Source organism: Vipera ursinii (assembly GCF_947247035.1).
Source record: "Vipera ursinii genome assembly, chromosome: 6".
Classification (NCBI taxonomy): Eukaryota; Metazoa; Chordata; class Lepidosauria; order Squamata; family Viperidae; genus Vipera; species Vipera ursinii.
In genome coordinates this window covers 34,241,928-34,264,857 of record NC_139515.1, presented here as the reverse complement: position 1 = coordinate 34,264,857, position 22,930 = coordinate 34,241,928, and the positions used below count along the sequence as shown (strand labels likewise).

The 22,930-nt window shown below is 43.0% G+C and overlaps 1 protein-coding gene across 3 annotated transcripts in view; it reads right to left on the bottom strand.

The window, feature by feature from the left end:
* Positions 1 to 14,989: 14,989 nt before the first annotated feature.
* Positions 14,990 to 22,930, bottom strand: part of PNPLA8 (patatin like domain 8, phospholipase A2) — a 68,244-nt gene continuing 60,303 nt past the window's right edge. The window contains exons 9-10 of one of the 3 annotated variants that reach the window (XM_083365213.1): positions 20,397 to 20,592; positions 14,990 to 16,463 (exon numbers count right to left, since the gene is read on the bottom strand). In XM_083365213.1, the coding sequence (XP_083221339.1) occupies positions 16,189 to 16,463; positions 20,397 to 20,592 (471 nt within the window). In that variant the 3' untranslated portion in view covers positions 14,990 to 16,188. The remainder of the gene's footprint in view (positions 16,464 to 20,396; positions 20,593 to 22,930) is intronic. The other 2 variants (XM_083365214.1, XM_083365215.1) reach the window with 2 other exon arrangements.

The window sequence follows — 22,930 nt, the reverse complement described above, 5'->3', positions numbered from 1 at the left end:
TCAGCAGCAATTGGGGATGCAACAGCCTCCAAATGTGCAGCAACCACTGGGAGGCCTGCAGCAACTGGGGGTGCCACTTCAGTAGCTGATGAGACCATTGGGGGTCCCACAGCAATTGGGGATGCCACAGCTGCCAGGGGGCCAGCAACCACCAGCAGTGTAGCAACAGTAGTGGGGGTGGCCGCAGCCCCCAAACATATTTCAACCACTGAGGGGTCTGCAGCAACTGGGGAAGCCGCAGCCACCATGGGGAGGTCAGCAACCATTGGGGGTGCAACATCCACAGTTGGGAGGCCAGCAACCACCGGGAATGCAGGCTTACTGGGGAGTGCAGCAACTGCTGATGGCACCACCCCTTCAAGCATCTTTTGATGGAGACCCAGAGAAGCTGATCTTTTTCCTCAACCAAGTGCGTTCTCACATGAACTATTTCTACCTGAATCCAGCTGCTATGATTGATGTGGTTGTGGCCAACTTGGAAGGGGAAGCATCTGAGTGACTGAACAATTTATACAATGAGCAAGCACCTGAGTTGGGGGACCTCCACCTAGGGCTGAGAGTAAGGTTTGAGGACCCATCCATAGTCCTCATAGCGGAGGACCAAATTTATAAAATAAGACAAGCTGTCATATGTGCAAGAGTTTCGCAAGATAGCCGGCCAAATAGAGAGGTGGCCAGAGCAATCCATAGTCCATCATTTCAAGGAGGGACTGGATGATCACACTTGTGTTTATCGAATAGTCCCTAATCAATTGCAAGAATTGTACCAGGCAGCAGTAAAGCTGGATATCCAGCTTGCCCTCTATAACAAGCCACCACTGCAAGAAGCCAGACCAAGGCCAGATTAACTCAGATGGCTGCCACCCCCCTGAAAACCTGCAATTGTCGCAGCCACGGAAAACCCCAAGCCACCTGCAGGCCCATCAATCAAATGCTTCAGATGTGAACAACACTGACATTGAGCAGCGAGTTGCCCAGTCCCTTACCCTCAACAGCAGGATAGATCAGGACCACTGACAAGAAAGAAACTAGCAGCAGCGAAAGAGAAATCCAACTGGATTGCACAGGAACCCATTGTCCAAGTCACTGTTGTGATTCAGCGTCAGCCTGTGGTTCCGGCAGCTGAGTCGAATGATTCTGAAGAGGAGGAGGGGTTTGGAGAGCCTTTGGTGTCAGAGCCTTTGGTGTCTGATGCACTGCAGAGCTCTCAGCCTGGCCCCTCCCATCTTGTTCCTCCTCAGACTCAGCTGTGTGAGCACGAGGGATTGGAAGAAGACGATCCACAGCTGGCTATATTCAGGGATGCTAGGAGCAGGAGGCAATCTAGCAGAATAGAACAGAGGAAAGCAATGAGGCAACTCAGGAGAAGGCAATGAGAAGCCACGCCTTGGGACTGCTGATAAAAGGGGAATGTGTGGGAGGTGCTGGTTGCTGAAGGCAACCATTTGAAGATCTTCTGCTAGAGTCCAGGTCTGTTATTCTTGTTTAACTCTTGTTTAACCTTTTGGTTTAAGTCTTGTTTGAACTTTTCGTTTAACTTTTGTTTGAACTCTTTGTAAATAAATTTGGTTGGGTTTTTCCAGCCTCTTGATTATAAAAAGGGGTTGTCCCTGACATTCAAACAGGGCCAATCGTAGGCTGGAACAGAACAGTCACGTTGCCCATGCAAGAGAATGCCAAGGCCCAAACCGGTCCTGCCACCGCTTTACCCTCCTACAACAGCGATGATGGAGAGAACAACACGATGGTGAGTCGACCCGTTCCACCTTTTTCTCTGCCTGCCAAGCTCATAATCCCTAAGATAGGGACACAGGTAGATCTGAAAGTACTAGTAAACTCAGGATGCTCCCGGTGCATTATTAGCTTGCCACTTGCTCTGAAAATGGGCATATGAGCAAGGCTGCTCCTCAAACCCATGAGGTTTGAGCAAGCTGATGGCTCCCTAATGGAAAGAACTTTAATCATGCAATTAACTGAACCCATATTCTTAGAAATAGGTGAACACTGGGAGTTCATTCGTTTCATGGTGGCTCCAAAAATGATTGAGGCCGTGATACTGGGGCTAGCCTGGCTAAACAAATGGAAGCCGTTTATCTAGTGGGAGAAGGGAATGAGAACTGTGAGATTACCTATAGGACCCAAGCCCCACCTTAACTCGACTGACGTTACCAGAGAGTTTAGCCCATCTAACAAGCTAAAGAAGAAAGCTGCTCTGCTTCAACCAGGTGACCCGCTCATCCCCTTGATCTACAGCACAAATATGACTGATCATATAAAACTAAAAGTGTTAAAGAAACTCTTGAAGGCCAAGCTGTATGCCAAATTGTCAAAATGTGAATTTCACCAGACCCGATTAGATTATCTTGGCTACAGAAATAGACCTAGCCAAAATGAGAACTGTAATTGAATGGCAGCCCTCAAAGACTCGCAAACAGCTTCAGAGCTTTTTAGGTTTTGCTAACTTTTATCACCAATTCATCCCCTTACAGAACTACTCAAGACAGGCAAAGGAGGAGGGAAGCTGTCACTGGGCCAACCAGTTGCTTGGATGATAAGCTGTCAAACAGCTTTTGAGAATTTAAAAAGACTATTTGCTGCTGAAGTCCTAAAGCATCCATGCCCAGGGGAGCCTTTCATAATCGAAGCTGACACCAGCGACGTTGCAGTCGGGGCTGTATTACTACAAAAGAACAAAAGTGGAGTCCTACAACCCTGTGCCTACACCTCCCAAATATTCACTGAAAGCAAGAGGAGATGGGCAATTTGGGAAAAGGAGGCCTTCGCCATTAGGTGGAGCCTGTTAAACTGGTGACACTATTTAGAGGGGAGCAATGTGCCATTTAACCAGGGACGCGGTGGCTCAGTGGGTTAGGACGCTGAGCTTGTCGATCAGAAGGTCGGCAGTTTGGTGGGTCGAATCCCAAGTGCTGCATAGCAGAGTGAGCACCTGTTACTCATCCCAGCTTCTGCCAACCTAGCAGTTCGAAAGCACGTAAAAATGCAAGTAGAAAAATAGGGACCACTATGGTGGGAAGGTAACAGTGTTCCATGCGCTTTTGGTGTCTAGACATGCCGGCCACATGACCATGGAGACGTACTCGGACAAGCGCTGGCTCTTCAACTTTGAAACAGAGATGAGCACCGGCCCCTAGAGTTGGAAATGACTAGCACTCATGCGCGGGGGAACCTTTACCTTTACCTTTAATGTGCCATTTGAAGTATGGACAGATCACAAAAACCTAGAGGCACTGAACACCACCCCCCACAAACTGTCTCCAAAACAAGTGCGGTGGGCACAGTAGTTTAATCATTTCAACTTCACTCTAGAGTACCTACTGGGAGGAAAAAACTTCTTAGCTGATGCGCTATCCCGATTGCCCCAGTACAAAAGTGAATGTGAAGAGGTCAACAAGGCAATTATCCCCAGTTCACAACCTGCGACACAACTCACACCTCGCAGAACCCCTCATCCTGATGACCCAGGAGTGAAGAAGATAAAATGAGAGCTCCTCACCGATCAATGGTTCAAAGATAATCAAACCTCCTTAACATGCAGGGATGGTTTGGCATACAAGGGGGGGAAATTGTATCTACTTGAAGCCCTCCGTCTCAATGCTCTCAAACACAGCCATGATGTAAAACAGGCTGAACACTTTGGATATTTAAAAACTCTACACCTCATCCGCTGGCAATTTTGGTGGCCAGGGCTAAAACGTGATGTAGAAAACTATGTCAAGAGTTGTACCATATGTGCCACCATGAAAAGAATTCTAGGGAAACCCCCTAGGATACTGCAACAGGTGGCAGACCCTTCTCAACCATGGGAAGAAATAGCTATGGACTTTATTGTAGACCTACCCGAAAGTAGAGGAAATACTGTCATTTGGACTGTGATAGACCTATTTTTGAAGCAGTCTCATTTTATTGCCTGCAAAGGATTCCCATATGCCCAATGACTGAGTAACTTGTTCCAGAAACATATCTACTGACTGCATGGTGCCCCTAAGCGAATAATTTCAGATAGAGGAGTGCAGTTCACAGCAAAATTTTGGAGGAGTTTCCTTAAATTAATTGGATCATCTCAACGCTTGTCATCTGCTTTTCATCCAGCTACCAATGGGGCTGCAGAATCTGCTAACAAAATGGTGGAGCAATACCTCAGATGCTATGTTTCCTACCAACAGACAAACTGGACTGACCTCCTCCCTTTCGCCGAGGTGGCCTACAATAATTCTATTCACAGCAGCACCGGCTACACGCCTTTCAGAGTAACCACAGTAAAAGAGTTCAGCCCAATGCCTGAATACCCTCAGGTGCCCTCCACTTCCCAGACACTTGACCAATGAGTGAGGGGGTGGGAAAGAGTTTGGAGAAACACAAAAATGGCATTAAGAAAGACTTCCGAGACTTATAAAAAACAGGCTGATAAAGAGGGCTCCCCAAAGAACATTCCAAGTTGGGGGAAAGTTTTATCTGTCAACTAAAAATTTACGCCTCAAATCACCCAGCAAGAAATTAGGATCAAAATTCGTGGGGCCTTTCCCCATCGTAAGTATCATCAACCCCGTCAAAGTAGAATTAAAACTCCCTAGGCTTTTAGGGAAAGTACACCCTGTCTTCCATTGCAGCCTGCTGAAACTTTTTTGGGGCTCCACCTTAAGACCTCCCCCTAAGAAGGCACCTGGGCCCCTCATAGTAGCAGGTCAAAGACACTATGAAGTGAAAGGCATTCTTGACTCTAGATTCTTTAAAGGGAAATTGCAGTACCTAAAACAATGGAAGGGGTACTCGCTGTCTGAAGCTACTTGGGTGAAATCTAGCAATGTGAAGGCTGACCGACTCATCAAAATGTTTCATGAAAAAAAAACCCCAAAACCAAGAGATAATCCCTGACCTATGCTTTTGTTTACATTACAGGATCTATCCTTTTTGTAAGGGGGGCGGTGGATGTCAACGCTGCAAACATTGGATGTTTTTGCTCTGACAGGATAAGAGCCAGCTTCTTCCTTTAAACTGTTTTGCTTTGAATCAATGAAGCTGGGGAGGAGGTTAACCCGGTTGTTTTAATAAGATAACAAACGGCGCACTACAGAAATAAGTGAAACTTTACATGTTAAACTAATTGGAGAATGTGATTTATGACATGTAATTAAGGGAGGGAATTGTGTATGATACGATGTGTTCAGGGGAGGAGAATTCAAATTCTGGCATCCATCCATGAGTGCTGATGCTTTGTTCTCATTATCATAGACTTTTTAGAATAAACAATGCTGGAAGGTTCTTTGATCTGTCTCCTTAATCGGAACCATGACATCTGATTAATGCTAGATCAGTTAACAAGACTCGTCTTATTAGTGACCTTATAAATGAAGAGCAGGCTAACCTGGTATGACCTGTCTGGACCTGGGAAGAGGGGGGCTGCCCCTTGAAAATATACGCAGCTATCAGGCATGAAGAATCAGGACATCTTGAAACAAGATGCAGAACCCTTATCACAAATGAAGTTGTTTTTCAGATCCTCTACTTTTAGAGGTAATGTTTTTAGAAGTAAAGTATTTTAGAAGCAACACTTTTTGTGGGTTCATGGAATTAGTATATAAAACCTTGGCATCCGAATTATGTAATAAATATTACTGCATGTTATATTTTACAAACTGTATACTTGATTCCATTTTTACTAATCTACATAATAAGTAACACATGACCAGGCAGGAACTGAACCTGCAGTATTTTCTGAACCCGCAGTATTTTCATCCTAGTACTTTTTGATTTATAAGTACAAACTACTGTCAAGTTCCAATTTCTAATAATATACAAAGGGCAACATTCAGGAAAATAAGCAGGGTGGGTTTGAGGAGTAAAAATTTATGTTCACATATGAATCTGATTAGTTTTGCAATTATTTTAAAAATAATTTAGTAGCAATGCACAAATCTTTGACAGGAGGGATAATAATTTGGGCTCTTGCCTAGAATATTTTTCATCTACTTCAAAGTTTTCTAGAGAAGCAAAAGACAGGAAAACAATAGTTCTCATCTACTGCTCTTTTTTATCGGTGGTTATGGAAGATATATTGGTTAGATTGACACATTTTGCTAAGACCTAAAATGGCTTATGTTGCTTTGGTCTAGTATGTTTTGTGAACTCTGTTTATTTTGCATGGATCTAATGAATTGTTACTTTGTTCACTACTGACCACAGAGGAACATTTATCTCAAATAAGCTATTTATTTGGTTCTTATATTTCACTAAATCACAGTTGAAATATGGTTTACCAAAAACCCCCACAAATGACTAACATGTCAACCACAAACTATGGCTTACAAAATAAAATGGGTTCCCAAAGCTTCTGACTTGTCTTTCTGACACTGTCAGCTGCCAACATGGTTTTATACTGTCATTTAGTGTATCGTTTCCCTATTAACTGAAAATGTTATTAGGTTGCCGAAAAACTTTCTTTCCTGAAAATCCTACTGTCAAGTTTCCGACATATGGGCTTTTCAAGTGACTCTGAGGCATTGTTTACCTTGCTATTGATTTAAATAACCTGTATATGAAGGTACATAGTTTAAATATGAAAACATAATTTGGCACGATGATTTCACATCACTAAATAAAATCTCACAATGAGGACATGAATATATACCTTTCAATATTTATTTCATACAAGACTCAGTTCTAGAGATTTGCTTTTCAAATAGCAAAGTAATTGTTCTGAACTAGAATCTTTGAAAAGTTTTCAATTTTTTTTTGAAAAATAGATCTTAAGTATGACGGATTTTATTGTAATATGTCAAATACTGAATTGGATAAAGTAAAATAGTTAAAACATTGCACACTACAAAACATTGTTAACATTTTAAAACAAAACAGTTTACATGCACAAATCTTATCAGGCAATTTTCATAACATTTAATGGCAGCATATACTGAAAGTCTATAATATAATTCAATCAGCAAACTAGCTGAACTACTCCCAATGGATTTAAAACTGTTTATTGTCATTAATCTCAATGGGAATGAAATTGTTTGATTTATTCTGGCTCAATTATTTGTAGAGCAACATATTTGCTATGATTCTTCTCATGCTGTAATTTTCCAATAATATATAAGCACAGTATCATTTTGTAAACTGCATGATTTTTTATATGCATTCACAATATATTGAAGGTTTATTCCCTTTGTGTGTATTGGAACACAACAAAAAAGGGAGGAAAAAAAGCAAATTGGACATAATGTCAAACAAAACTCCAAAAATGGGCCGGACAAAATTATTGGCACCCTTTCAAAATTGTGGGTAAACAAGATTGTTTCAAGCATGTGATGCTCCTTTAAACTCACCTGGGGCAAGTAACAGGTGTGGGCAATATAAAAATCACACCTGAAAGCAGATAAAAAGGAGAGAGGTTCACTTAGTCTTTGCATTGTGTGTCTGTGTGTGCCACGCTAAGCATGGAAAACAGAAAGAGGAGAAGAGAACTGTCTGAAGACTTGAGAACCAAAATTGTGGACAAATATCAACAATCTCAAGGTTACAAGTCCATCTCCAGAGATCTAGATTTGCTTTTGTCCACAGTGCGCAACATTATCAAGAAGTTTGCAACCCATGGCACTGTAGCTAATCTCCCTGGTCGTGGACGGAAGAGAAAAATTGATGAAAGGTTGCAACACAGGATAGTCTGGATGGTGGATAAGCAGCCCCAAACAATTCCAAAGGAATGCAAGCTGTCCTGCAGGCTCAGGGAGCATCAGTGTCAGTGCAAACTATCCGTCGACATTTAAATGAAATGAAACGCTATGGCAGGAGACCCAGGACCCCACTGCTGACACAGAGACATAAAAAACCAAGATTACAGTTTGCCAAAATGTACTTGAGTAAGCCAAAATCCTTCTGGGAAAACGTCTTGTGGACAGATGAGACCAAGATAGAGCTTTTTGGTAAAGCACATCATTCTATTGTTTACTGAAAACGAAATGAGGCCTACAAAGAAAAGAACACAGTACCTACAGTGAAATTTGGTGGAGGTTCAATGATGTTTTGGGGTTGTTTTGCTGCCTCTGGCACTGGGTGCCTTGAATGTGTGCAAGGCATCATGAAATCTGAGGATTACCAAAGGATTTTGGGTCGCACTGTAGAGCCCAGTGTCAGAAAGGTGGGTTTGCGTCAGAGATCTTGGGTCTTCCAGCAGGACAATGACCCCAAACATACAGTTGCAAGAAAAAGTATGTGAACCCTTTGGGATTATGTGGTTTTTTGCATGAATTGGCCATAAAATGCGCTCTAAACGTCATGTAAGTCACAACAATAGAAAAACACAGTCTGCTTAAAATAATACTACACAAACATTAGCTGTTGTCATGTTTTAATTGAAGATAAAATGGAAACATTCACAGTGCATGATGGAAAAAGTATGTGAACCTTTGGACTTAATAACTGGTTGACCCTCCTTTGGCAGCAATAACCTCAAACAAACGTTTCCTGTAGTTGCAGATCAGACCTGCACAATGATCTGGAGTAATTTTGGACCACTCCTCTGCACAAAACTGTTTCAGTGTAGCAATATTCTTGGGATGTCTGGTGTAAATCGCTCTCTTAAGGTCATGCCACAGCATTTCAATCAGGTTGAGGTCAGGACTCTGACTGGGCCACTCCAGAACGTGTATTCTGTTCTGTTGAAGCCATTGTTTTGTTGAATTACTTGTATGCTTTGGGTCATTGTCCTGTTGCATCACCCATCCTCTGCGGAGCTCCAGTGGCGGACAGATGGTCTTCCTTTTTCCTGCAAAATGTCCTGATAAACTCTGGAATACATTTTCCCATCAATGACAACAATCCGCCCAGGCCCTGAGGCAGCAAAGCAGCCCCAAACCATGATGCTCCCTCCGCCATGTTTTACTTTGGGGATGAGGTTTTGATGTTGCTGTGCTGTGCCATTTTTTCTCCACACATAGTGTTGTGTGTTTTTCCCAGACAACTCAATTTTGGTTTCATCTGTCCACAGTATATTTTGCCAGTAATGCTGTGGAACATCCAGGTGCTCTTTTGCAAACTTCAAACATGGACAGATGAAACCAAAATTGAGTTGTCTGGGAAAAACACACAACACTATGTGTGGAGAAAAAATGGCACAGCACAGCAACATCAAAACCTCATCCCCAAAGTAAAACATGGCGGAGGGAGCATCATGGTTTGGGGCTGCTTTGCTGCCTCAGGGCCTGGGCGGATTGTTGTCATTGATGGGAAAATGTATTCCAGAGTTTATCAGGACATTTTGCAGGAAAAAGGAAGACCATCTGTCCGCCACTGGAGCTCCGCAGAGGAGGGGTGATGCAACAGGACAATGACCCAAAGCATACAAGTAATTCAACAAAACAATGGCTTCAACAGAACAGAATACACGTTCTGGAGTGGCCCAGTCAGAGTCCTGACCTCAACCTGATTGAAATGCTGTGGCATGACCTTAAGAGAGCGATTCACACCAGACATCCCAAGAATATTGCTACACTGAAACAGTTTTGTGCAGAGGAGTGGTCCAAAATTACTCCAGATCATTGTGCAGGTCTGATCTGCAACTACAGGAAATGTTTGTTTGAGGTTATTGCTGCCAAAGGAGGGTCAACCAGTTATTAAGTCCAAAGGTTCACATACTTTTTCCATCCTGCACTGTGAATGTTTCCATTTTATCTTCAATTAAAACATGACAACAGCTAATGTTTGTGTAGTATTATTTTAAGCAGACTGTGTTTTTCTATTGTTGTGACTTACATGACGTTTAGAGCGCATTTTATGGCCAATTCATGCAAAAAACCACATAATCCCAAAGGGTTCACATACTTTTTCTTGCAACTGTACATCAAAAAGCACCGAGAAATGGATGGCAAGAAAGCGCTGGAGAGTTCTGAAGTGGCCAGCAATGAGTCCAGATCTGAATCCCATTGAACACCTGTGGAGAGATCTTAAAATTGCTGTTGGGAAAAGGCGCCCTTCCAATAAGAGAGACCTGGAGCAGTTTGCAAAGGAAGAGTGGTCCTGTTCTGTACCAGCCTGCTACCGGCCCTGCAGAAAAGGCAGGGACAACCCCTTTTACAAGAAGGCAAGAGACTGGAATTATGCCTGCCAAATTTATTGCTACAAAAACAAATAGAACAAGACACAAACCAAGAAACAGGAGCATTTCAAGCGGTTGCCTTCAGCAAAGGAGCCCTCCCACGCACTCCCCCTTAAATACAGTTCAGGGCGTGGCTTCTCTCTGCCTCCTTCCGAGGAGCCCCATTGCCTTCCTCTGTTTACTCCTGATTGACTGCCTCCTGCGTCGGGCGTCCTTGAACAGGGCCAGCTGTGGGTCATCTTCATCCACACTGTCAGGCTCACACAGCTGGGTGTGCGTCGTGACCAGATGAGAGGGGCCTGGCTGGGGGCTCTCATCAAGCTGTCCAATCCCCTCAGCAAGCTCTTCAACACCCCCCTCCTCCTCCTCTGAGTCATCCGACCCAACTGCTGAACCCACAGGCTGACCCTGAATCACACTATCCCGCACCGCAGGGCCCTTCCCCTGGGTCTGCCGATCCGGATGCAGTCGGGATGGAAATTGTTCATGCAAAGCGGTCACCAACGCAGGGGCATGAACGGCAGTCACGTCTTCCCAGGTGAAGTCCTCTGGTCCGTAACCTTTCCATTCAATCAGGTACTGGAAACGACCTTTCAGCCAACGGGAATCCCTGATGCTGGCGACCTCGTACTCGGGGGTGCTGCCTCCATCACGAGGTCCTGATTGGGGAGGTTCCGTTCAGCGGAGTGGACAGGCCGGTTGCTCGGGGACCAACAGAGACTGATGAAAGACTGGGTGCACGCGTACGGAACGTGGCAGAGTTAAGCGATAGGCGACCAGATTGATGACAGCCTCGACTGGGAACGGTCCTAAATATTGGTGATCTAACTTTCTCACCGGCCGTGTTGACGGTAGGTTCCAGGTGGACAACCAGACCCAATCTCCCACCGATAGTGGAGGCGTATCCTGTCTTGACCGATGAGCAAACCTTTTGTAATCGGCCTTGGCCTTCTCTAACTGACCTCACACCAATCGATGGATCGGCTGTAACTCTGCCATGAAGTCGTTCGCTGCCGGCTCTGGTGAGTCCACGGGAAAAAGGGGGAAAAACCGGGGGTGATATCGCACATTGGCCAAGAATGGTGTCATCTGTGTGGAGGTGTGCTGTGAATTGTTAAATGCAAACTCAGCTATGGCCAGATAGTCCACCCAATTGTTTTGCTGCTGATTAACGTAGCAGCGCAGATATTGTTCCAGGATACCGATGACCTTCTCGGTTCCCCCATCAGTTTGAGGATGATGCGCGGACGAGAGGCAAATCTTGATATCCAACTCATGCATCAACTCCTGCCAGAAGCGGGCTGTAAACTGGGCCCCCCTATCAGAGACGACTCTATCAGGGAGGCTGTGCAGCCAAAACACCTGCTGAATGAACATACAACTAGTGACGCGGGCTGACGGTAAGCCGCGACAGAGGATGAAGTGCGCCATCTTGGTCAGCATGTCCACCACCACATACACTGTCGTAAAACCAGAGGATGGGGTAAATCTATCAGAAAGTCCATGAACACAGCCCCCCAGGGTCTTTCGGGTGTCGGCAAGGGCTGCAGTAATCCAGGCGGGGCCCCTGTCGCTGACTTGGCCTGCCTGCATGGGATGCAGAAAGTGACATAGGACTGGACGTCATGTCGGACTCGGGGCCACCAGAAGGTACGGGAGACCAGGTTCAGGGTCTTGAACAGGACAAAATGCCCCGCCGCCGGGTTATCGTGACACTGGCTGAGGATGAGTCCCCTGATTGGCCCTCCCGGAACGTAGAGCCGGTCACTATAATACAAGAGTCCATCCGTGACCGTCCAAGAAGAATCTGGCCCCACCTCCTCCTTCCGCTGAGCCACCCACACCTCCTGCTGCTGTGCCTCCCGGATCCAAGCCCATATATCAACCGGCTCCCGCACCGCAGCAAAAGACTTGACGGGGATCACTGTCCTGGGCAGAAGCTTGTCTTCCACTCGGGAATATTCGGGCTTCCTGGACAGAGCATCCGCTCTGATTGTGCCCGCTAGGTATGTACCGATCTTGGAAGTCGAACCTCGCAAATAAAAGAGACCACCGGATCTGGCATTGGTTTAAATTCCGAGCGGTCTGCAGGCTTTCCAAATTCTTATGGTCCGTCCGGACCTCAATTTGATGCCACGCTCCCTCCAGATGATGCCTCCAGGCCTCGAACACCACTTTGATGGCCAGCTGCTCCTTCTCCCAGATTGTATAATTGCGCTCCGAAGGGTTCAGTTTTCGTGAATGGTACGCGCAAGGGAAGAGGGTACTGCTGGGCGTCGTTGCCTGGAGTAACACCGCCCCAATGGCAATGTCGGAGGCGTCCGCCTCCACGACAAACGGCTGTTGCGGGTCAGCATGCTTCAAGATGGGCTCCTTCATGAAGACTTCCTTCAAAGTCTGGAAAGCCAGTTGTTCTGGAGCGTTCCACTGGAACCGAGTCTTCTTCTGCAGGAGCCGGGTGAGGGGGGCTGTCAAGGCAGCAAACCCAGGGATGAAAGTTCGGTAATAGTTGGCGAACCCAAGAAGTTGCTGAACATCCTTCACGCGACGCGGGGGTTGCCAACTCTGCAAAGACTCAACCTTACTCGGCTCCATGGCGATGCCCTTAGGAGAAATGCGGTGACCCAGGAAATCGATGGTCACCCGGTAGAACTGGCACTTCTCCAACTTGGCAAACAGCCGATGTTCTCGGAGTCACTGCAGGACCTGATGGAGATGCTGATGGTACACCTCACGCGACGGGGAGTAGATCAGGATGTTGTCCAAGTAGATCACGACAAACTGATCCAAAAAATCCCAGAAAATGTTGTTCATGAAATGCTGAAACACAGCGGGGGCGTTGGTCAGGCCAAACGGCATCACCGTGTACTCAAAATGTCCATAGCGAGTACCAAACGCCGTCTTCCACTCATCACCCGGCTGAACCCTGACGAGGTTGTAAGCTCCAGTTTCGTGAAGATCTTAGCCTCCCGGAGTCAGTCCAAGAGTTCGGGGATGAGGGGCAGCGGGTAACGATTACGCACCGTGATGGCGTTGAGTTTCCTATAATCGCAGCAAAGCCGCAATTCGCCCAACTTCTTTTTGACGAAGAGCACGGGTGCAGACACTGGCGAGGATGAGGGCCGGATGAAACCGTGAGCCAAATTCTTCTCCAGAAAGTCCTGCAATGCAGGCAACTCGGGGTCTGACATGGAGTACAAACGCCCCACTGGGAGAGGCGCATCAGGGACTAAATCAATGGGGCAGTCATAGGGCCTGTGCGGGGGTAATTGATCCGCCTCTGTCTCGCTGAACACATCAGCAAAGTCGGACAGTTCGGGAGGCAAGGAAACCCCTGGGGAACCCTCCACCTGGCCGGCAGATATGGCGGGAGTGGTCCACGCACTGCAAGCTTGGGAAGGTGACCAAGTTCTGTGACCAATAGATCTGTGGGTCATGCGCCCGGAGCCATGCCACTCCCAAGACCACGGGGAAATGCAGATCTGAGATGATATAGAACTGGATGGCCTCCACATGGGAACTGATGGCCATACATAATGGTTGCATGGCGGCCGTAATTGGCCCAGACAGGAGTACTCGACCATCGATAGTCTCCACTAACATGGGCGGATCCACCGGGCACTGGGGAACGGCCCATTTGGCCACAAATGCTGAGTCCATAAAATTTGTGGTGGCCCCAGAGTCAATTAAGGCATGGACTGGAATCTCCTCTGGCTTGCCAGGAAGGATCAGACGTGCCTCCAATATCAGATGCCATGGAGGTCCACAGGCAGCATTGGAAAGACATCGCTCAGTGTTGTTGTGGGATGCCCAATCTATCACACCGTCTAGATCGGGCTTGGGGCGTTTCCCGACAGAAAAGTAGGGGACTTTCTCGGGGCAGACTCGGTCACTGATGCCCACTGTCACTTCTTTGGGCAAAAAGCAGCCAAATGCCCAGGGCCCCCACAGTAAAAACACAACCCCCCTGATCGTCGTCTGTTCATTTCAGTCACCGATAGACGAGACCTGGTGGCACCCAGCTCCATTGGCTCCTCCCTTTGAACTGGGGGCTCACGCACAACAGGGGCTGCAGGGGTCTGTGGGGTGGCACGGTGACTTCTTTCCTGCTGCAACCGAGCATCGATCCGCAGGCAGAGATGGATCAGCCCATTCAGGTCTGAGGGAATATCCACACGGGCCAGCTCATCCAACATTTCCTCCAACAATCCATCCTGGAAGGCATCCACGAGCGCAGCCTCATTCTAGGCGGAATCCTGGCTAAGCAGCCGAAAATCGCTGATATAGCCCTGTAGGGGGTGTTGACCCTGCCTCAGAGCTTTCAGGCGATGAGTAGCAGTCTGCGTCTTTATAGGGTCCTCATACATCAGACGCATATGATCACAAAACCCCACAAAGTTGTCCAACAATGGACTAGGTTGAGCCAGCAGAGGCGTGCCCCAACAAGCTGCATCGGCCGAAACAAGGCTTAAGACAAACCCCACCTTATCCCGCTCAGTGGGGAAATCAGCTGCTCTCATGCTGATAGAGCTGGCATTGTCCCAGGAAAGCAGGAAACAGTTCTGGATTGCCAGTAAATTTATCCGGCATTGCAACTTGGCATTTTCTCCTGGGTGGGGGTGATGGTGGGGGTGCAGCGTGGACCTGAGCTTGCAGTTGAACCACCTGAGCTGCCAGCAGTGAGTTGCTGGGTGAGCTGGGCATTCTCAGCACGTAGCTGCTCCATAATATTAGTAAGGGGTGGGAGGCTGAAGGCAAACTGTTCTGTACCAGCCTGCTACCGGCCCTGCAGAAAAGACAGGGACAACCCCTTTTACAAGAAGGGAAGAGGCTGGAATTATGCCTGCCAAATTTACTGCTACAAAAACAAATAGAACAAGACACAAACCAAGAAACAGGAGCTTTTCAAGCGGTTGCCTTCAGCAAACCAGCCCTCCCACACACTCCCCCTTAAATACAGTTCAGGGCATGGCTTCTCTCTGCCTCCTTCCGAGAAGCCCCATTGCCTTCCTCTGTTTACTCCTGATTGACTGCCTCCTGCGTCGGGCGTCCTTGAACAGGGCCAGCTGTGGGTCATCTTCATCCACGCTATCAGGCTCACACAGCTGGGTCTGTGTCGTGACCAGATGAGAGGGGCCTGGCTGGGGGCTCTCATCAAGCTGTCCAATCCCCTCAGCAAGCTCTTCAACACCCCCCTCCTCCTCCTCCTCTGAGTCATCCGACCCAACTGCCGAACCCACAGGCTGACCCTGAATCACAACAGGTCCAAAATTCTGGGTGAGAGGTGTAAGAAGCTTATTGATGGTTATAGGAAGCGACTGATTTCAGTTATTTTTTCCAAAGGGTATGCAACCAAATATTAAGTTAAGGGTGCCAATAATTTTGTCCAGCCCATTTTTGGAGTTTTGTTTGACATTATGTCCAATTTGCTTTTTTTCCTCCCTTTTTTGTTGTGTTCCAATACACACAAAGGGAATAAACCTGTGTATAGCAAAACATGTATTCCTGCAATACTTTTCTGTGAGAAAAACTTGATTTTCTGGAAAAATTTCTGGGGTGCCAACAATTTCGGCCATGACTGTATACACACACACACACATACACACACACACATACACATACACACACACACACATATACATACACACACACACACACACACACACACACACACAAGTACTTGAATTTAGGTGGTAGTGATGTGAGGTTCAAGAAATCATAACATCCCAAATTTCACAAGAGTTGTTTGTAGAAAAAAAAGCATTGGCAGTGGTCATAATTACTGATCTGCATATTTATGTCCTGCTGGATATTGGCTTGAAGTACTCAGAGAAACACTGAGTGTAAAGATGACAGACTGGGAGACAAAGAAAAAGTAGACTGGTAGGTTTTCTTTCTGTTTGCACACAGGACCTTCAGATCAACTCGAAGAAGTTACCAAGGAGCTGGTGAGATTGAAATGCATTTTATATAGCTTGTTTGCTCACTGAATTAAAAAAATGATTACATAATGACTAACCAATGTTGAACCCTTTTCATATACAACTGTTTACACCAATGATGCATAGCATTTTAGATATTCACAATTTTGACAGAATTGGAAGGCCATCATACATGTCAGCTTTTAATCTCATCCAGTTACTCAGTTTCTGTAAAATGTTTTTTTCCTGTGATAATATTTTTCCAGCTTTTTTCAACTTCTCGCCATTTCTTTCTAAATATCGGATGCCATCTGTCTGCAATTGATTCAGTTTTTCTTTACGATTTTCATCCAGAGGAATATCTTCTTTCATCAGAGGATTAAATCTAAAGTAGGTGTCTGGAGGTAAAAGGGCATCCAACATAATATGAACTTCTAGTTTTAAAAGAGAAATGGGAAAGAATTTGGTTTAAAATAAAGTTTTAAAGAGTAAGGTTTCAAATTAATTTGTATGAACTCAGACATTTTATTAAGATTCTAGAATTTAGTAAGTATATACAAATGTCTGCAGGAACAATCAAGAATTAGCAAAATGGCAATATGTGGAGTTATCCGTATCTTATTTAGTTATGCTGAACAAGCTGACACAAATATGTAATCACAGCATATACAGCATGTGTTGATGTCATTGTGTGAATGGTGTGTGTGTGTGTGTGTGTGTGTGTGTGTGTGTGTATATATATATATATATATATATGTATGTATGTATGTATGTATGTATATGTATATGTATATGTATATATGTATATATATATGTATATGTATATATATATTAGTATATATAAGGGAGACTAATATGCATTTCAAACTTATTAGTTTTCATCAGTCAGCCATACCCTTCTGAGATTCGAACCTGGGCTGATTGCACATTAGGCAGTTCAAACTAATATATATATAATAATTTTATATATATAATAATTTTGTCCAGCCCATTTTTGGAGTTTTGTTTGACATTATGTCCAATTTGCTTTTTTTCCTTAATTCTTTGTTAGCAATTTAAAATTTACACAAATATGAGCTATCACCGGTGTGACTAATGCCTGTCAATGGCCTTCAGGATAGGCTGACACAGGAGATAAAGATTTGACCCATGTTTGGGGCCTAGCAAGGTAATCTAAGAGTTAACAAGCATTTGTCATATATCTCCCCTTGCTTCTCTGCTAGCAAGGCGAGAGAGATCCTGTGGCTCAAGGTAAAAACAACTGCCTAATGTGCAATCAGCCCAGGTTTGAATCTCAGAAGGGTATGGCTGACTGATGAAAACTAATAAGTTAGAAATACATATTAGTCTCCCTTAATTCTTTGTTAGCAATTTAAAATTTACACACACACACACACAAATTTTTTTAAATTACAATCTTTAGAGTTTAGGAAACAACATGTTGTCTGGGTTCAAATATTTAACATTAACTTCTTCCATATAAATCTATTCAGTACTGCACAATCTAATATTTTTTTCTTGATCTTCCTTTTCCCCCCATATTTTCCCCTTTTCCCCTCATTAAACAATTACAATTCTTAGTACTGTTGATGTATACAAAATTAGATATATACATCTTTATCTTATTTTACTAATATTATGGAAATAACAATAATATCAATTCATAAGTCAATATCCTGTTTTTCGTACTCTTATTAAAGTTTGATTTCCCAACAATATTTAAAGTATCTTTGTCAGTTATGATTTTCTCAATATTAATTACATTTATATAGCTAAAAAATTTATTCATACCAATCCTATTATTTTCAAATTTCCCATATCAAAAAAGAAGAAAAATGCTATTTTAATTCTAAATCATATCTTCTATTATAAAAATCTAGTTATATCTAAGGGTCATCCGTTCTTTTAAGAGCCTTGGTGGAGCAGTGGGCTAATGCCTCCTTAAGTAACACCAGCTGCCTGCAATTAGTGCAGGTTCGCGTCCCACCAGGCTCAAGGTTGACTCAGCCTTCCATCCTCCCGAGGTAAGTAAAATGAGCACCCAGATTGTTGGGGGCAATTAAGCTGACTTTGTAATAATGCCGCTTGGGGTGTGTGTGAAAGCCCTAATAAGCAGGCATATACATAGAATGAAGGCTACTGCTAAGCTTGTAAGCCGCCCTGAGTCTTCGGAGAAGGGCGGAATATAAATGGAATTTTAAAAAAATCATATTCAAACAGGTATATTAACAGATTGTGCCCCTGCTGATAGATCAAATCCTCTGTTTTTTAAAGTCTAACTCTCGCTTTCTTTCTTTGCCAAGCAGCTTTCCAGGCCAAGGAAATTAAATCGCCCAATAATTTTCTTTCTATTTTTGTGAAAGCTGCTTGGCATAAGAAAGAATTTAGGCAGAGTATTTTGGGGGGGGGGAATTCCGCCAATCCACATTCCCTAGACATTTCCTCTGCCCACTCTATGTTCCATTTTATAGAATCTTCTTCCTTGTCATCAGGTGTATTTTAGAGAATGGAGTAAACGGTCTTTTGTATTTTCATTGTTATAGCTAGGTCTTGCAGTATTTTGTGTATGGCAGTCCATATTTCCCTTCTCCTATCTCCTCTATCTTTAGATCCATTTCTTCTGCTTCACCCTCTGATTTCTGGTTTATTTGTTCATACTTTGTAGTTGTTATCTGGGAACTTTCCAGTTGTAACTTCAATTTGGAGATTTGGTCATTTATATCATCTACGTTATTTTTAGTCTCATTATGCTTTCTTTTTACATCCTCTTTGTGTGCAACAATTGTTTGATAAATTTGCTGCAACATAGAAAATATTTCCTTCTGAAAGGTATTAGTTTCTTCTTGAGGCATCATTCCTAAAAATCCTCTAGTGTCATCAGTCTCAGTAAGTGTGGAACAAAATTTCTTCTAGTTTTCTGGTCTTTCTATATAGCTTTTATAATTCAGTCCTAATAGATGTCATTCAAAGTCCATTTTCCACTCTTCAAACAAAGGGTTGATTTCTTATATTGCTTATATTTCACCTCAATGATTTTTTTCCAAAGAGAAAATCTTTATCTCAGTTCTCAAATTTATCAAAATTGTAGCTTTGTTACTACTTTCACTTCACTATTGTGTATTTCTGTCCCACATAAAAAATTTAAAACACTGCTTCCGTTCACATCCAGAGGTTTTAAGCTTCTTGGGAGCTTTTCCAAGGAAATTCATTTGTAAAATGGTAAAGAAAGGATCGATATTCTCACCCAGTGCAAACATGCTGCTTACAATGCTAATTAAACCTTTGTTCTTCGTCTGTCAGCAGCTAATGGCCAGCCGCAGAAGTGTGGCCAGTCTTTCCCCTGCCGGTTTAGAGGGCTTTTCTTGGATTGAACGGAGAGACCTCTGTCTCTCTGTGATCGACAAGGCACCCCTCCTTCTTCATTGCCTCTTTGGGGCGATTTTAGGCCCTTTTCAGGGCCCCGAGCAGAGTGAAATTGGGCACAGAAGGCAGAGCTCTGCGTTCTTGCATCCTGTCTTTCCGAGACGCAAAACCAGAAGTCTGTTATGGATGCAACTTTCAATATGAGAGCTTAATTTTCCTTAAGTATAACATCTTTTGATATTAACATATGGTCAATTAAAAAAAAGTGGTTTTCTTTGAAGCAAGATGTTTTGATCTATGCAAAAGCAAATTCTTATGTAAATTGGTTCAAGAATTTTAGGATTAATTTGGCATGTGAACCCCTAGTTAGAATCAATCAAAGAAGATAAAAAAATAACTACATAGAATTTATACAGTAATTCAAGTTTGGATTGACTGCTCATTTCTACATTATTGAAACATTCGTATGATCATTCTACATTTTGCATGGTTATTATAAGTACTGATTTCTCTATTAACAGTTTTTCCTTAATTACAAAAATGTTTGTTCTACCACTGTTCATGGTAGATGGAGCTTTTTATCCCAACATTATGCCTAATATTAACAGCTTTTATCAATAGAGGTTTAACAATGGCAAAATTGAGGTGCAAGCAATCTCAAGTAGCTGAAACTTTTAACTGAAAATCTGGCAAGCATTGTCATCAGCTGCCAATTCAATGTCAATTTGCCAAGTAAGTAATACAAAGTATTAATTGGAGAAAAGCAAAAAGGCTAATTCTTTAAATGATTTTTTTAAAAAATATTATTTTTAAAGAGGTTTAGCTTTCTATACGACTTAAACACTTAATCCTTGTATGGATGTTGAGAGATGGGCTTAACAAAACAATTGAATGCAGGTTACAAAACAGAACCAAAATGTCTTTTCATGTTATTTTTAGTCCAAGAAAGCACAGTTAAAAATTGTATTACAAAAACAAGACAGCTATGATCACCTGATACTAACCTTCAGTATCTGTAGCACTGCTAATGACATTAGTCAATTTAGCTTTTAAACTTGTATAGGTGACATTGGTTTTCCCATTGTTTTCATACTGGCCTGTTCCTAGGGACACCACACACTGAAGAGGAACATTTGGCCAAAGACATCTGCATTCATGCACTGCTAATGCTGTAGGATTATTTATAAGAAGTCCTCCATCCTGTGAATAAAATAATAACAGTAACAATAATAATGCAAAATGTTAGAGGAATTGTAAATAATAGATATAATACTGTAGTATCACAATAGTATGACAAGATACCAGTACCTTTTTTGTCACCAGTAAAGCAAATTTAACAGAAGAAAGTAAATGTCACACATTTTTCCATATGTTGAGCTCTATCACTTAGACATTATCTAACAGACGTAAAAAAAGCAGTATGCATTTTGAAATTGGATAATTGTGCTAAAAAGACCAGATGTCAGAATCCATTTATATTTCATTTCTAATTATCTCCTCTGAGCTAAACCCAAATCTCATCTTCCCCTGGATTCTGCCATTCCCAAGGGAGAGAGGGAACAGGCATGGGACTTTATGGCTTTCACTTCCTCCCTTAAATGTAACCTTTGTTTATTCCACCTGCCTGCTATCCATCACAATATAATCAATTGCTTTCTCACTAGGCATTCCCTCTCAACTACGGGCAACTAGGAAAGCGGGGGGGGGGGGGAAGAAATGCAACCCTCCAGAATCTGGTTTGTTTCTCCGAATGAAGTGTGAGGGTGTGAAAGTGTGAACATGATCCTGCTGCATACGGACTGTTATCTCTCCTTTCCCACGATGGGCTTACCACCTGAAGGTTGGATGATCCGGAACTGACCGAATGAACTGTGGGGTGGGGTTTGCTTGGGAACACTTTAAAAATATTGAGCTGTGAGGGGATTCCTCAGATCCTGTCTATTATGCCTGCTATCTCCTATTTCTTAGTAAAAGTTCCTACTTGGAAAATCTTGTCTCCAAGAGTCCTACTTTCTTAAGATGTGGGCTGAAGTGGGTTTTGACACCAGCATTTTGTCTGTACTTGACTTCAAAATATTACAACGTAAAAATGTTTCTAAATTATATTTCAAAGCACTGATTGCTTTATCAGGAGTTTAGATATATTAAGATGTCAATATGTACTAGAGATCCATTAACAAATGAAGGAAAAACAAGGTACAACACAGAGTAAACTGTAGATACTTAAACAGCTTTAGCTTCCTTCTTTTTTATTGTTTTGATATGAAAACCTGATTAAGCTTTCAATGAACAATTTCTTTTAGTCCCATGTTGGAGGAGGGAGAAAGCCTAAGTAAGACTGCTTTTACTTTTAAATTTATCCCTTTCAAATAATACCCAAATCACATCTATATTTAATCTATTTTTCCAATACACTGAAGTGAATGCTTTATTAAAAACAATATTTCTTTTTACTACAGCTGCAGTAGATAAAGTAGAGATGCAAATACTAGCTTACTCAGAAAGTCCTCTGATTAAACCAATAAATTTACAAAAGCTTTTTGAACTTTTCTGGACCAATTGGTATATTCTGCCTTCATCTGTAGTTAAGAACAGTAGCTTTTTGGTGCACTTTCTTTTAAATTTGGCAAAAATAAGAATTATCCCTAACACAGTACTAAACACTGTGTTACTTTATGAATATGTCCTTTAATTTTGTCCACAACCCTAATTTTTAAAGCTGAAGGTAATAAATACCAACAGTGTCTATAACTTTTGACAAGTACAATTCATGAAATTGTAAGACAAAGGCAGAAAGCAGCATTCACTGTATCTGAAGCAACACGTCCAGAAATGAATAAAAAATCTGAATATTCTGGAACAGACCACTCCATTTTGCACAAGCGTATGTAACACTACAACAACTGCAATGTATCTACTATGCATTTGTTAAGATTTCTTAGTTGTCACTACCTGTTTATTTTGTAAAACACTGGTAAGTCATTCCCCCCCTTCCTTTAATATGGCAAAGGAAAACCTGTGACCTTCCAGATGCTGAACTTTGGTCCATCACATTGCTTACCAGCCATTGTGGCTACTGGAAGCTGTAATTAGAAACATCCAGAGAGCCAGGTTTCTTTGTTCTATTCTAATTGCTTTTTGTATCATGCTTAGTCATTAAGTTATTTTACAATGTGCCTATCTGGTTTGTGTGTGTGTGTGTGTGTGTGTGTGTGTGTGTGTGTGTGTTTCTGAACAGTGCTAAGAATTTAACATATAATTCAAATTTACAGGCTCTGCTCTTTTATCTACTCAATCGTTAACTTGTTCAGTTTAACTATAGGTTTTTTAAAGTGTCATTTTGTCAAAGCTGACATTTAACTCAGCAGCATAAGCTGTCTTAGGTTGCTGTCTTCAAATTATTTTACTTTCACATTAGTATGTTCAGTGAATATTTTCTATAAAAAACCCTCCCTTTTTATAACCATGTAGTGCCTATTTTGGATAAAGTCGCAGCAACCTGATGGCGCTAAGTGTTTACTGGCCGGATGCCCTTCCT